At 44.9% G+C, this 14,833-nt stretch overlaps 1 protein-coding gene across 1 annotated transcript; it reads right to left on the bottom strand.

The window, feature by feature from the left end:
- Positions 1-99: 99 nt before the first annotated feature.
- Positions 100-14,368, bottom strand: rnf139 (ring finger protein 139). Its single transcript, XM_062046307.1, has 6 exons — positions 13,951-14,368; positions 1,926-2,581; positions 1,710-1,857; positions 1,540-1,646; positions 1,201-1,452; positions 100-1,123 (listed from the first exon to the last, which is right to left on the bottom strand). The coding sequence occupies exons 1-6, from the start codon at positions 14,111-14,113 to the stop codon at positions 344-346; spliced, it is 2,106 nt and encodes a 701-aa protein (XP_061902291.1). The 5' UTR covers positions 14,114-14,368; the 3' UTR covers positions 100-343.
- Between the last annotated feature and the right edge of the window lie 465 nt (positions 14,369-14,833).

Below are 14,833 nucleotides of genomic sequence, written 5' to 3'. Positions count from 1 at the left end.
AGCTCAAGTCCATTATCGAGCACTTATTATATACATATATATATATATATATGTATATATATACATCTATCTTTTTTTTTAACAATCCAGATTTTTAAAATTATTTTGAATGTACTGACTGCGTGTCCCGGTCACAGGTTCTTGTGCTGATTGTGACACAAACCTCAGCAGGCTTCACGGCGGGGATGCTGGGAAAAGTGCACTGACGTTTCAACGCAGGAAGAGAATGTGCAAAGAATGGTTTTGTTGACACCACGCGCGCGCCTTTAAAGTAAAATAAAAATCACATCCCTGACATGTTTCAATTAAAATGCTGTGTTTCTGACTTAAATAAAATCGGACGTCAGTCCTCCGTGGAGTCTGTGTCATCGTTCAAATATTCTTCTTCTACGGGTGTGCTTCCATTTTGCACCCCCCACTCGTCGTCGTCGTACTCGATGCTGTCGTTGTCCTCCAGCAGCTCGTGGTCCAGCACGGCTGGCCCGCCGGCGGCTGCCGCACCCGCCGCTCGGTTCACGGGCTGGCCGTCGGCGGGCTCCTGGCGCTGGTTCTCCCTCGCCAGTGGCGGGGCCGCATCGTCATTGTCCGGCGGCGGCGCGTACCCCCCGTTGTTGTTGGAGAAGGCGTCCGTGTCCTGGCTGTCGTCGTCCACATTGACCCTCTGGTGGCACATGGGGCAGGTGTCCTGGATGTACAGCCACTTGCGGAGGCACAGCGCGTGGAAGAAGTGGTGGCACGGCGTGATGCGGGCCGAGGTGGCAAAGTCCTGGTAGCAGATGGCGCACACGTCCTCGATGTCCCTCAGCTGGTCGCCACGCAGCTCCGGCAGCGAGTTGATCCTCTTGACGGCCGTGCGGCGGTTGATGAAGGTCTTCCAGCCGTTCTTGGCCTGCAGGTAGATGTTGAAGTAGGCATGCAGGCACATCATGCAGGCGCGGATCTTGCTGCCCGACTCAAACATCATGGTGTAGGCGCCGTTCCCGAACATCACCACGCCAAACAGGAACTCAATGATGTTTCCCGTGGAACGCACGTAGTAGACGTAGTCGTCCAGCTTCTCCCACAGGACGTTGGAGAAGCCGTCCGCCATGAAGAGGCCGTAGACGGTCAGCGACACCACCACCTGGAGGGAGAGGGGAGAGCCGTGAGAACGCCGTGTTTTGTCACCCGGTCTACGGTGGGTAACCGCGTGAGGCGTACCTTGAGACAGAGCTCCACGCAGAAGGCGGTGACGGCGAAGAGCCAGGTGTTGAGGGCGTAGTGGTGCCACAGGGCGTGGCTGAGCACCACCGGGAGCACGAAGAGCGCCACCGACACCAGCAGCACGGGAAAATGTCGGCGGAACGAGGAGACGTGCGAGGCGCTGAGTGACATCAGCACTGGGTCGGTCATACCTTGGATGAAGTGCAGGATGGCCGTCAGCAGAAGGCACATGTTGCGGCTCAGACGGACCTTTGGATCGGAGCGTGCTCATGTTAGCAGAACATCAACAAATCAAGGCGAAGTCCACACGCCGTATTTGCTTTCAACAAGACCTACCAGTCGTTCCCCGGGGTCCAGGCTGCTGAGGCCGGTCTGCAGGGCGAGAATGAAGAACAGAACCGGAGCCACGAAGCCCAAGCGTTTGTCCTCCTCCTCAGTGGAACCTGAAGGACACCAGCATTAGACCGAGGGGACATTTTGACACTTGCGGCGTCGCTGGTGTGTACCGATGAAGGTGAGGATGCTGAGGCCCAGGTAGTGCGCCATAGATGAGATGACGGCGCTCATGCCCAGAACTGTGAGTGTGGAATCACACCCGGAGATGATCAGATTACTCGTCACGTCCCAGAACACATCCCAGCTTAGCGTGTAACCCTGCACATTGCCATGGAGACGGCGTTACATCTCACAAACACGAACACACACTCGCTTTGCCACTTTACCTGCGAGTCCGAGCTCCCGTCTGTTGCCACACCTGTGGCATCGCCGCTCTCTCGCCGCACCGCCCGCACCACGTAGACCAGGATCAGGGCCTGGGCGGTGACTCGCGTCAGCCAGAATACTCGCAGGACGTCAGGGAAGCGGATTCTTTTCCAGGTGTCCTTCAGAAGCAGCTGCAGGCCATACATGCGGTACATGTGGCGGACCAGCAGGTAGACGTAGCGGCACGAGTAGTAGAACCACTTGAGCCTCACGACGAGGCACACGGCCGTGTTGAGCGCCAGCACTGTGCCCGAGAACACGGCCACCATCCGCCGCACGTCCAGCGGCAGCTCGATCATCAGCCCCCACACGGGGACCATGATGTCCAGGACCACCAGGGCGGCCAGCGACGACTGCAGATTCAAGAGGTACACGTAACCCACCCCGAAGACCAGCTGGACCGCCGCCACGCCCAGCCACAGCGTCGGCCCATTCCTGGGCAGAAGTCTAAAGCCCAACGCCGCCTTGTAGTAGGCGCTGTAGAAGTCGATGTGGGACGTGCAGTGGTAGTTGACGAGGACCGCCGACGCGCCGAGGAGGACGGCCAAGAAGAGCGTGTAGAACTTGAACAAGGCCTTCTGGGAGAGCAGCAGCACCACACTGGAGACGAGGACACCTGGAAGACAGACACACCTGTTTATTACAGATGGGAATCTTACGACAACTTACGATTCGATTCCGTTCTGTGGGGTGACGATTTGATTTAGAATCGATTTTTTGATTCAACACGATTCTTGCAATATATTTGTACAAAAATTATAATACAACCTTTTTAAAACAGGTTAGAAAGTCTACTGCTGGTCGCTGACGTATATGTGCCGCAAGAAAGCACAATAACTAGGGCTGCAGGTACTGTATAAATTAATATTTGAGTAATCTATCAATTAATTTGTTCGATTGATCGACGAATCGGATAAAACATTTTATAGCCTCAAAGCATCTTATAGGGAAAATTGTTGAAATACCATTTTCTGCTTGTCAAACCATTATTTTTTGTAATAAATACAGCTCTACAATAAAATTGTGCTTTTGACAGGTGTGCATTAATAAATGTTGCCACATAGATCATGGCAAGCACACACCATCGCTCTCATGTGCGCTCTTTTGCAACGGCCGTGCGGAACCTATGTACGCTTTATTTCAAGTTCCAGGCATTCCATGCGTTCCGAATTGGATCAATTTTCATTAGTTTCAACTAGAGATATCCGATAATGGCTTTTTTGACGATATCCGATATTCCGATATTGTCCAACTCTTAATTATCGATTCCGATATCGATATATACAGTTGTGGATTTATCACATTATTATGCCTAATTTTGTTGTGATGCCCCGCTGGATGCATTAAACAATGTAACAAGGTTTTCCAAAATAAATCAACTCAAGTTATGGAAAAAAATGCCAACATGGCACTGCCTAATTTATTATTGAAGTCACAAAGTGCATTATTTTTTTAAACATGCCTCAAAACAGCAGCTTGGAATTTGGGACATGCTCCCTGAGAGAGCATGAGGAGGTTGAGGTGGGCGAAGTTGGGGGGGGCGGGGTCTGCGTAGGGGCTAGCGGGGGGTGTATATTGTAGCGTCCCAGAAGAGTTAGTGCTGCAAGGGGTTCTGAGTATTTGTTCTGTTGTGTTTATGTTGTGTTACGGTGCGGATGTTCTCCCGAAATGTGTAAAGTTGTTTATACGGCCACCCTCAGTGTGACCCGTATGGCTGTTGACCAAGTATGCTTTGCATTCACTTGTGTGTGTGAAAAGCCGTAGATATTATGTAACTGGGCCGGCACGCAAAGGCAGTGCCTTTAAGGTTTATTGGCGCTCTGTACTTCCCCCTACGTCCGTGTACCACTCCCTACAGCGGCGTTTTAAAAAGTCATACATTTTACTTTTTGAAACAGATAATTTCCGATATTACATTTTAAAGCATTTATCGGACGATATTATCGGACATCTCTAGTTTCAACCCTTAAACGATTAATGAAAGCAACAGAATACTGAAACCTTAAAACGTTTTAAACACAGAACTAATTTTAAAAAAAACACACACACAAACACCAAAAACCAAATGCAAAAGAAAAATGCTGCAAATACCAAAAAAAAAAATAATAATCCGAAAATGGCATTAGGAAAATATTGTTGGAACAAAACAAAAGGTTACCAGCGGAACCAAATCTTAATCTTAAATCCTAATTTTGAACGCACACACGCCATGACCTGAGTCGTGGATGGTTTCGGGAAAGTAGAGATGCGCGGTTTGCAGACACATCCGCGGAGTCCGCGGGTAATCCGCGGGTCGGGCGGGTACATGACGAAAAAATTTGATTTTAAATAGATTCGGGCGGGTGGCGGTTGAACCAATTCGGAAATATATATACATAGTAATTTACTATGTATATATATTTCCGAATTGTAGAATTAGTAAATGTATAAAGATAATCTTATGTGTCCCAGCAACAATTGAGTGCCGCAAGTGAGCGCTCCTTCAGCGCAGCAGGGTGCATTTTAGAGGCCAGGCGCTCTCGCCTGAATCCTGGCACTGTAGATACCATTTTATTCCTGCATAGTGCTAAAAAAAAAAAAAGTAAGTAGACATACGGTTGGATATGTTAAACGAATTAGTCTACGTTACCTAGGCTATACCAAGTAAGCCCATGTCTAACCTATATCGAGTTCGGTCAGCTGAATAATTTTGATGGTTACGTGTTGTTTGGGCGCACTACAATGCAAAGGAATTAAAGGGAAACTTCGGTTTTTTTCAACCTGGGCCCTGTTTTCATAATTTTTTCTGTATATGTGAGTGCTGGATAAAACATTTTTTGAGGTCGCGCCAGTATTGAGCAGGGCAGGCAGCCTCCAGCCCAGCTAACGCTCGTACACAGGGCAACTGGCTCTCGTCAAAATTCGGCCTATAAACATGCATTTTTTTCACACTGACAGGCTCAGATAGTTACAATGAGTGTCCGACAACATACTAGAAAGGAGAAATTAACGTATGTCTCTACCTTTAGCTGGAGATCGCTGTTTGTTGTGAGCTGTGTCCAAATCTCACCACGCTACAAATCTCGTTCCGAAATCTCGCGATAACTCGCGACATACGGCCGGCCATCAAAATCAAATGCAATTTCATCCACGTCGTCCACATCAGGCAAAAATTCAGCCATGACAGACAAACAAACAAACTTTTCTATAAAACTAAAATAACAGTCTTCGGTAATCCAACAGAAAATCACTTCAGTCATCTCTCTTCACCTCAGTCAGGTAACTGTTTTTCCACCGGTGTTTTGTCGCGAGTTATCGCGAGATTTCGGAACGAGATTTGTAGCGTGGTGAGATTTGGACACAGCTCACAACAAACAGCGATCTCCAGCTAAAGGTAGAGACATACGTTAATTTCTCCTTTCTAGTATGTTGTCGGACACTCATTGTAACTATCTGAGCCTGTCAGTGTGAAAAAAATGCATGTTTATAGGCCGAATTTTGACGAGAGCCAGTTGCCCTGTGTACGAGCGTTAGCTGGGCTGGAGGCTGCCTGCCCTGCTCAATACTGGCGCGACCTCAAAAAATGTTTTATCCAGCACTCACATATACAGAAAAAATTATGAAAACAGGGCCCAGGTTGAAAAAAACCGAAGTTTCCCTTTAAGGCAATTGCGTTGTTTATTGTGTTTTTTTTCTATTGGAGATATACTACTGTATGTTAATTATTTGGCCTCGCTTTCAAGTGAAGCGCATCTCCGATTGGCTACAATGTAAGGCCATTTAGCCTGCTTTGTTTGTCGCGACCGTCTATTTATTATAATTCAATTATTATTTATTTAATTTATTTTTGTTTAAATAGAGATGACATACATTTGTTATTGTATAATTTAAGTTTGTGCGCGTGATTGACAGCCTAAGGCTTATGAGGCACATTTTTTATTTATTTTTTTATTTCAACTTAAAAACGTATGAGCCTATGCCAGGGGTCGGCAACCTTTACCACTCAAAGAGCCATTTTGGCAAGTTTCACAAATTAAAGAAAATAATGGGAGCCACAAATTTTTTTTTTAAAGAAAAACACTGCATACAAAGCTTAAATTGCTTTGTGCTATGTTAACCAGGGGTCTCAGACACACGCACCGGCACGCACCTTAATATGGAAATTTTATGTTAGTTCGGCCCGCGAGTTTTGAATGAATGGCGCTTGATAGCGTTATACTTGCCAACCCTCTCATTATTTCCGGGAGACTCCCGAATATCAGGGCGTGATGGCACTGCATTTGGCGCCCTCTACAGCCTGCCCAAACAGTGTACCTGCTCGACCACATGTAGAATGCAGCTTAAGCTTGCTCACGTAAGTGCCAGCAAGGTGTACCAGTTCAACAGCCACACAGCTTACACTGACGGTAGCCGTATAAAACAACTTTAACACTGTTACGTTACAAATATGCGCCACACTTTGAACCCACACCAAAAAAGAATGACAAACACATTTCTGGAGAACATCTGCACTGTAACACAACATAAACACAACACAACAAATACCCAGAATCCCATGCAGCACTAACTCTTCCGCTCAACCGACGCACTGTAGGGGGGGAGGGTTGATGTGTGGGGGGGGTTTGGTGGTAGCGGGGGTGTATAATATAGACCGGAAGAGTTAGGGCTGCATGGGATTCAGGGTATTGGTTGTGTTGTGTTTATGTTGTGTTACGGTGCGGATGTTCTCCAGAAATGTGTTTTTCATTATTTTTTGGTGTGGGTTCACAGTGTGGCGCATATTTGTAACATAACAGTGTTAAAGTTGTTTTATACGGCTACCGTCAGTGTAAGCTGTGTGGCTGATGACTAAGTATGCTTTGCTGTCTCCTACGTGCTACATACAACATGTGGCCAGGCTGGCACGCTGTTTGTAAATGCTATAGAGGACAATTACTGCAGTGCAATTAGGGCACGCCCATAATTTAGTAATTAGAGTGAAAATAGGATTATATATGCCCTGGGAGTTTTCTAGGAGAGGCACTGAGATCCATAAATCTCCTGGGAAAATCGGGGGGTCGGCAAGTATGCAGCTGAGCCATCAGAGTGGTCAAAGAGCCGCATGCGGCTCCGGAGCCGCGGGTTGCCAACCCCTGGCCTATGCCTATGCCTACAACATAGGCTATGTGTTCATCTTTATTTTCCTGCCTGTCGTTGACAATGGAGATTGTCTGATATTTTGTCATGGCTGCAGATCAATCAATAAAGGTTCATCTTTGTCGCAAAATTGTTCAGTTTCACTGTGCACCCCGTCCTCGTCCCTATTTGAGCATTATAACGTTAACAAGTTAATATTCATTGAAATAAATTCAGAAAATTTTTTTTACCTAACGAAAATATAGGCCTAGTCTTTATAAAACATTTTTTTAACTTCTTAAAAGCATCGTTCTGCTTGCTGCAACTGCAAGAGATATTAATGCGTGGCACGCATTGAATGTCTCTGCTGCATTGGATCAGTCTCCTTTCTTTAACCTCACTAATGCCTTGCATCATCTATATTAGATATATAACAACGGGCCGGTGGCGGGTGGGTGTGGTTTTGATAAAATGTTGGTTCGGGTGGATGGCGGGTGGATGATGACTGGATGATGACTTTTGTGATGCGGTTGCGGATGAAATAATTGCCTATCCGCGCATCTCTACGGGAAAGGCTGTCAGTGATCAGGTCAACGCATACGTCAGTGCAGAGATGAATGAAGAGACCCCGATAAGTGTGCTCTACAGCAAATTTCGCTTCAAAATACACACCAACGAAATGAGATAAGGTTGTTTGCACACCTTGCAGCAATTCATTTTATCATGGAACCACATGTTTGAAATACCACTCAAAAAGCATTACACATTTTTATGGCTAGTATACTAGTAGTACTATACAGGTATGTGTGCATTCGCTGCTGGCTGGATATCCGCAGTGGTCATCGTGGCATCGGGAGTAGCGAACGGACCGCTGTTTTCAGAGTTCAACTGCCTTTGCATTGTTTTCATCACCACGATACACCAATACTTATGCCGTAGAACACATATTGTAGTTTATCCAGAATATACAATTTTTTGGATTGGACAAGTACTCGTGCCACAAATCTGACAAAATGTGGCAAGTTTACACTCCACAAAACTCCCCTGCAAAAAATCTATGGTGAGTAAAATGTTAATTGGCATCCATATAATAATATACGTTATATATTTATTTATGAAGCTGCCAAATACCTTTTAAAGGCCTACTGAAACCCACTACTACTGACCACGCAGTCTGATAGTTTATATATCAATGATGAAATCTTAACATTGCAACACATGCCAATACGGCCGGGTTAACTTATAAAGTGCAATTTTAAATTTCCCGCTAAACTTCCGGTTAAAACGTCTATGTATGATGACGTATGCGCGTGACGTCAATGGTTGAAACGGAAGTATTCGGACACATTGTATCCAATACAAAAAGCTTGGTTTTCATCGCAAAATTCCACAGTATTCTGGACATCTGTGCTGGTGAATCTTTTGCAATTTGTTTAATGAACAATGAAGACTGCAAAGAAGAAAGCTGTAGGTGGGATCGGTATATTAGCGGCTGGCTGTAGCAACACAACCAGGAGGACTTTGACTTGGATAGCAGACGCGCTATCCGACGCTAGCCGCCGACCGCATTGATGATCGGGTGAAGTCCTTCGTCGCTCCGTCGATCGCTGGAACGCAGGAGAGCACGGGTGTTGATGAGCAGATGAGGGCTGGCTGGCGTAGGTGGATAGCTAATGTTTTTAGCATAGATCTGTGAGGTCCCGGTGCTAAGTTAGCTTCAATGGCGTCGTTAGCAACAGCATTGTTAAGCTTCGCCAGGCTGGAAAGCATTAACCGTGTAGTTACAGGTCCATGGTTTAATAGTATTGTTGATTTTCTGTCTATCCTTCCAGTCAGGGGTGTAGTGGATTGTCCGAAGCTTAAGCAGGCAACAAAAGTAGTTTAGTACAACAAATGTATTTACCCATTATCAGAAGTGCAGGTTGAATTGAGTTGGTCGTGCAGACAAACCACAAGTTACTCCGGAGCAAACAAGACACACACAAGCCAAAATCACTCACGAGTTCCGGTCTTCTGCCATTTTTTATATGTCTGTTGTGCGTCATCGTTCCTTATCGAGTGCGTCAATGTCTTGTTTTGCTTTTCCTATCTGTTCCATAACAACTCGAATCCTTTAGACAGTCAACACATTCTATAGACAGGTTGGCACGACTTAATATTCACTTTTGTCCCACAACTGGTCCATTCAATGGCACAAAAATACAAGAGTATTGAAAATGAGCGGACATTCTTAAAAGACAAGAAATATAGGTCAAAAGGTCAGAAATTCTACTACAGGGGTTTATTTATTTTGTTTCTATCTGCAGTTAAGCCCGATGCTATCACGTTAGCTCCGTAGCTAAAGTGCTTCGCCGATGTATTGTCGTGGAGATAAAAGTCACTGTGAATGTCCATTTCGCGTTCTCGACTCTCATTTTCAAGAGGATATAGTATCCGAGGTGGTTTAAAATACAAATCCGTGATCCACAATAGAAAAAGGAGAAAGTGTAGAATCCAATGAGCCAGCTTGAACCTAAGTTACGGTCAGAGCGAAAAAAGATGCGTCCTGCACTGCACTCTAGTCCTTCACTCTCACGTTCCTCATCCACGAATCTTTCATCCTGGCTCAAATTAATGGGGTAATCGTCACTTTCTCGGTCTGAATCGCTCTCGCTGCTGGTGTAAACAATGGGGAAATGTGAGGAGCCTTTCAACCTGTGACGTCACGCTACTTCCGGTACAGGCAAGGCTTTTTTTATCAGCGACCAAAAGTTGCGAACTTTATTGTCGATGTTCTCTACTAAATCCTTTCAGCAAAAATATGGCTATATCGCAAAATGATCAAGTATGACACATAGAATGGATCTGCTATCCCCATTTAAATTTAAAAAATTCATTTCAGTAGGCCTTTAAGTTGATTCATTCACACACTAATTTTTTTGGACCGGTCTAGTGTTTTGTGACTCACAAGTCAAGTTCGAGCAGCTACGTTTACTCAAATCTTCTGTCACTTCCAATGCTCATTTTATCAATTAGAACACACAGTAACAGTGAAAGCTCCCTTTTCTGTTTCTTTCATTGTTTAGCAAGCTTTCCAATGATATCAACCTTTTTTAAAATGGGCTCTATATAGTAAGAAAGTTACATTTAAAAAAAAATGTCACAGCTAAAATCTTGAGCCCCATTGACTTTGTATTGAAGAAGTTGACCAGAAATCAGTGCATTTTCACCGGTTTTAACAGTCCATAACTTTCTTGATACCGGTAATTATCCCAGGAAAAAAATACGTACATTTCTGGAATCGTCTTTGCTTTAAGACCTGTATGATACATGTAAATATTTTATTTTTTTATTTTACACTCATACCTACATCGAACAATGGAAGTAAAGAGTCTCTAAACACGAGTAAAGTCACCACTAACACGTGAAAAAGTTGCTGGATTTGTTGCTAGTTGTTTTTTAATAAAGAGCCACTAAAGGGGTTGGCAAAATCTCTAGAAACTCTCCACAAAGTACAAAATAAGCAGCAACAAATAAAAAAATTTAGCAAAACAGGAAAATAATATGTTATTTCTACTTAATAATGAAACAATGTTGTTTTTCAATGTATGCATAACATGTTTAAGTCCCAGCATTTAAGTCCCATCTTAAAACTCATTTGTATACTCTAGCCTTTAAATAGACCCCCTTTTTAGACCAGTTGATCTGCCGTCTCTTTTCTGCCGTGAAGAAGGAGGGGGAGGAGGGGCACAGATTAGGTGACCACAGAGGACACGCTAGCTGTTCAAAGTCGGGACCCGGGGTGGACCACTCATCTGTGCATCAGTTGGGGACGTCTCTGCGCTGCTGACTTGTCTCTTTACCATGAATTGATTAACGTGGACCCCCGACTTAAACAAGTTGAAAAACTTATTCGGGTGTTACCATTTAGTGGTCAATTGTACGGAATATGTACTGTACTGTGCAATCTACTAATAAAACATTCAATCAATCCACTCAAGATGATCTCCGGCTGGCCCAACCATGGACTGGTCTCTCACACTATTAACTAGATCCACTCGACGTTTTGATTAACTGATTGAGACTTTTATTAGTAGATTGCACAGTACAGTACATATTCCGTACAATTGACCACTAAATGGTAACACTCGAATAATCAATCAATCAAACAATGTTTATTTATATAGCCCTAAATCACAAGTGTCTCAAAGGGCTGCAAAAGCCACAACGACATCCTCGGTTCAGAGCCCACATAAAGGCAAGGAAAAACTCACAACCCAGTGGGACGTCGATGTGAATGACTATGAGAAACCTTGGAGGACCGCAGATGTGGGTGACTCCCCCCCTCTAGGGGAGAACGGATGCAATGGACGTCGAGTGTGTCTGACATAATATTGTGAAAGTCCAGTCCATAGTGGATCCAACATAATAGTGAGAGTCTGTGGTGGCATTTCTGACCTTTTTTTTTTACCATATTTTGTGTCTGTCATAGTCCGAAAAGAGAGCGAGGTCGAAAAGCATTAAGAATGTCTGCTCGTTTCTCTTTTCTCTATTTTGTGCCATTGAAGGAGCATATGTGGGTTAGAGTTGAATATATGGACGGCCTGACCATTGTACAAAATGTTTTGATTGTTTATTATGACTAAGGCAGTGGTTCTTAACCTTGTTGGAGGTACCGAAACCCACCAGTTTCATATGCGCATTCACCGAACCCTTCTTTAGTGAAAAATAAAATGTATTTTTTTTTCAAATTCAAGACAAAGTTATATGTTTTTGGTAACACTTTAGTAAGGGAAACATATTCTAAGTAATGAAGACTTAATTTAGAGTTATTTGGTTAGGGTTAGGGCCAGGGTTAGAGGGTTAGGGTTATAATAGGGCCATGCCGAATAAGACATTAATAAGTACTTAATAATGACTAGTTAAGAGCCAATATGTTACTAATTTGGATGTTAATAAGCAACTAACTAATGGTGAATATGTTCCCCATACTAAAGTGTTACCATGTTTTTTAACTGGTGCATAAAATGAACCGTGCATGAACATCACCTTGTTCAAACAACAAAACCAACACAGTGCATAATCTCACAACAAATTACACACTTGCAAACCAGTCAGCTGTTGCCGTATCCGTAATACCCTGATAGGGAGAAGTTTGTTTTACACGATGAGTCGGGTGTTTTGACCTCCGCCGAACCCCTGAGGCCGACTCACCGAACCCCTAGGGTTCGATCGAACCCAGGTTAAGAACCACTGGACTAAGGGATTCAAGGATGTTGCAGAACAAACAGGTCCAAAACAACTGGACCTTGACACACGAGGGAAACACATAAATGGCCAAGTAGACCAAGTTTGATTGATTGATTGATTGATTGAGACTTTTATTAGTAGGTTGCACAGTGAAGTACATATTCCGTACAATTGACCACTAAATGGTAACACCCGAATACGTTTTTCAACTTGTTTAAGTCGGGGTCCACTTAAATTGATTCATGATACAGATATATACTATCAGATATATACTATCATCATAATACAGTCATCACACAAGATAATCACATTTAATTATTTACATTATTTACAATCCGGGGTGTGTGTGTGTGTGTGTGGGGGGGGGGGGGGGGGGGGGTTAGGTTTTGTTGTTATCAGTCATCAATAGGATATGTACAACAAGTAGTGGACAGAGAGAGCGAGACAGAGAGAGATATGCCACATTGATGTGGCATAGAAAGAAAATGAGTTAAGACCTTTGTTAGATCGGAATCTGGGTTTCACGTGGTTAGTGGAGCTCCCCCTGGCGTTGTGGTTATGGCGGTTATTTACGTTAAGGAAGTAGTTTGACATGTAAGACACTTCACCCTTGCTCCTGATGGCTGCTGGTTAGCGCCTTGCATGGCAGCTCCCGCCATCAGTGTGTGAATGTGTGTGTGAATGGGTGAATGTGGAAATACTGTCAAAGCGCTTTGAGTACCTTGAAGGTAGAAAAGCGCTATACAAGTATAACCCATTTATCATTTATCATTACTTCGGTATCAGGGAGGTGTAGCAGATTTTATAGACTACACTCAGTGCAAGTTGTTTTACTCTGTCCTCCACCCTGAGCCAGCCCACTTTGGAGAAGTGGGTAGGAGTGAGGTGGTCTATGTATGATTCGCATGATTCTCGATTCATCCAACGTCTCCGGAGGACGTTGTCTGTTTGCATGGCAATTCAATCCAACCTTGTACCATTTGATTATGAGTAAATAAAACTTTTGTACTAAATTCACTTTTGTTGCTGTTTAAGATTCAGACCTTCCACCTCAGTCAAGTCCACAGTGGGGCCAGCAGGAGATCATCCCGAGCGGAGACGGGTCAGCAGCGCAGAGATGTCCCCAACCGATGCACAGGCGAGCGGTCCACCCCGGGTCCCGACTCTGAATAAGTTTTTCAACTTGTTTAAGTCGGGGTCCACATTAATCAATTCATTGCATCGTTGTGGCTTGTGCAGCCCTTTGAGACACTTGTGATTTAGGGCTATATGAATAAAGTTTGATTGATGTTTAGCCTTTTTAAAGAGAATATAATGCATCATTGCAGATTATGCAATTTTTTTGGTGATGTCATATTGACCACGCCCCCGTCCACGGGATAACACACGGGACAGTGTGGTCATGTTTACCCCAAACTTTATCTCTAGTAAGAGTCGTACAAAAGGTCTAAATGGTGAAAAAAGAACTTGATATTGGCACTGACAACATGAGCGAGTATTATATCATATTTTCACTCGGGGTGTGTTGGGACTCAAATAAGGGAAAGACGGGATGTTACAGCGAGATGCCATGTTGTCGTCGCCCTCTGACAGGTGACGTCAGGAGGCGGCTAGCGTCAAAAAGCGGCTAACGTTAGCTGTGGGAAGTGCTCGAACACTCACCTATCACTCGGAACAGAGCCTTCGCGACGGCGCCGGCCCACCCGGGCCCGGGGTCGTAGTACGAGTTGAATATGGCGTCGATGATAAAGACGCAAGGGACCCGCAGAGCCACATCGAGCACCGCCAAGGCCTGCTGGCCTATTCGGGCTTGAGCGGACGCCATTCGACTTAGGCGAAAAGCTTAGAGTCCCAGCGAGTCCGGGACGTCCATGAAACATGAAAAGTCATCAGCGGTCATCAGACGCAGCCTCTCTTGGTCAGCTTAGCTGGGACTGGAGCTCATTTGGCAGCTGGGCACAGCGTCCGCCATGTTTGCACGGCTCAACTTTCCAGGTACGTCTTCTTCGCCGGGTCAAGGTACTTCCGGGTGGCGTGTCACTGCCACCAAGTGGGGGCCATCGGTCTTACAACATGTTGGACTGAAATTGGTTAATAACGAATGGGCCTAACACCTTTATAGATTTACAGTAGCTAAAATATGTATTCTATTTTTACTGATGAACCACCTTCATCCTCCTCAAAACAAGATGCCAACTTGTGATGGGCTTGTATTCAAACTCCCGAGCTGTTGGCACTGCTGGGACCCCCATAAAGCTGACCAAGACCGTCCCGTCCTTAATATGACATCACACAGACGCTCATCACCTGATTTGTCTTTCACCATGAGGTGTTCCGTCCTTTGTTACGCCATTTTGTGAGCGGGGTCAGGTACATGTCTCCGTGAGAGCCCCTCCCCCCTCCCCCTCTTCCCTTAGGCCCCGCCCTAAAACGCTTCTGGAGGATGGAAGTCGCCTCACTCGACATCGAGGCCTTCCGCCGCGAGATGTTTGAGGTCACCAGGAACCGCCAGCAGGTCAACGTGACTCTCTACCAAATGATCCTG

Source organism: Entelurus aequoreus, linkage group LG05 (genome assembly GCF_033978785.1).
Source record: "Entelurus aequoreus isolate RoL-2023_Sb linkage group LG05, RoL_Eaeq_v1.1, whole genome shotgun sequence".
NCBI classification, from domain to species: domain Eukaryota; kingdom Metazoa; phylum Chordata; class Actinopteri; order Syngnathiformes; family Syngnathidae; genus Entelurus; species Entelurus aequoreus.
The sequence above is the reverse complement of the archived record's forward strand: the minus strand, read 5'-3'. Positions and strand labels throughout refer to the sequence as shown.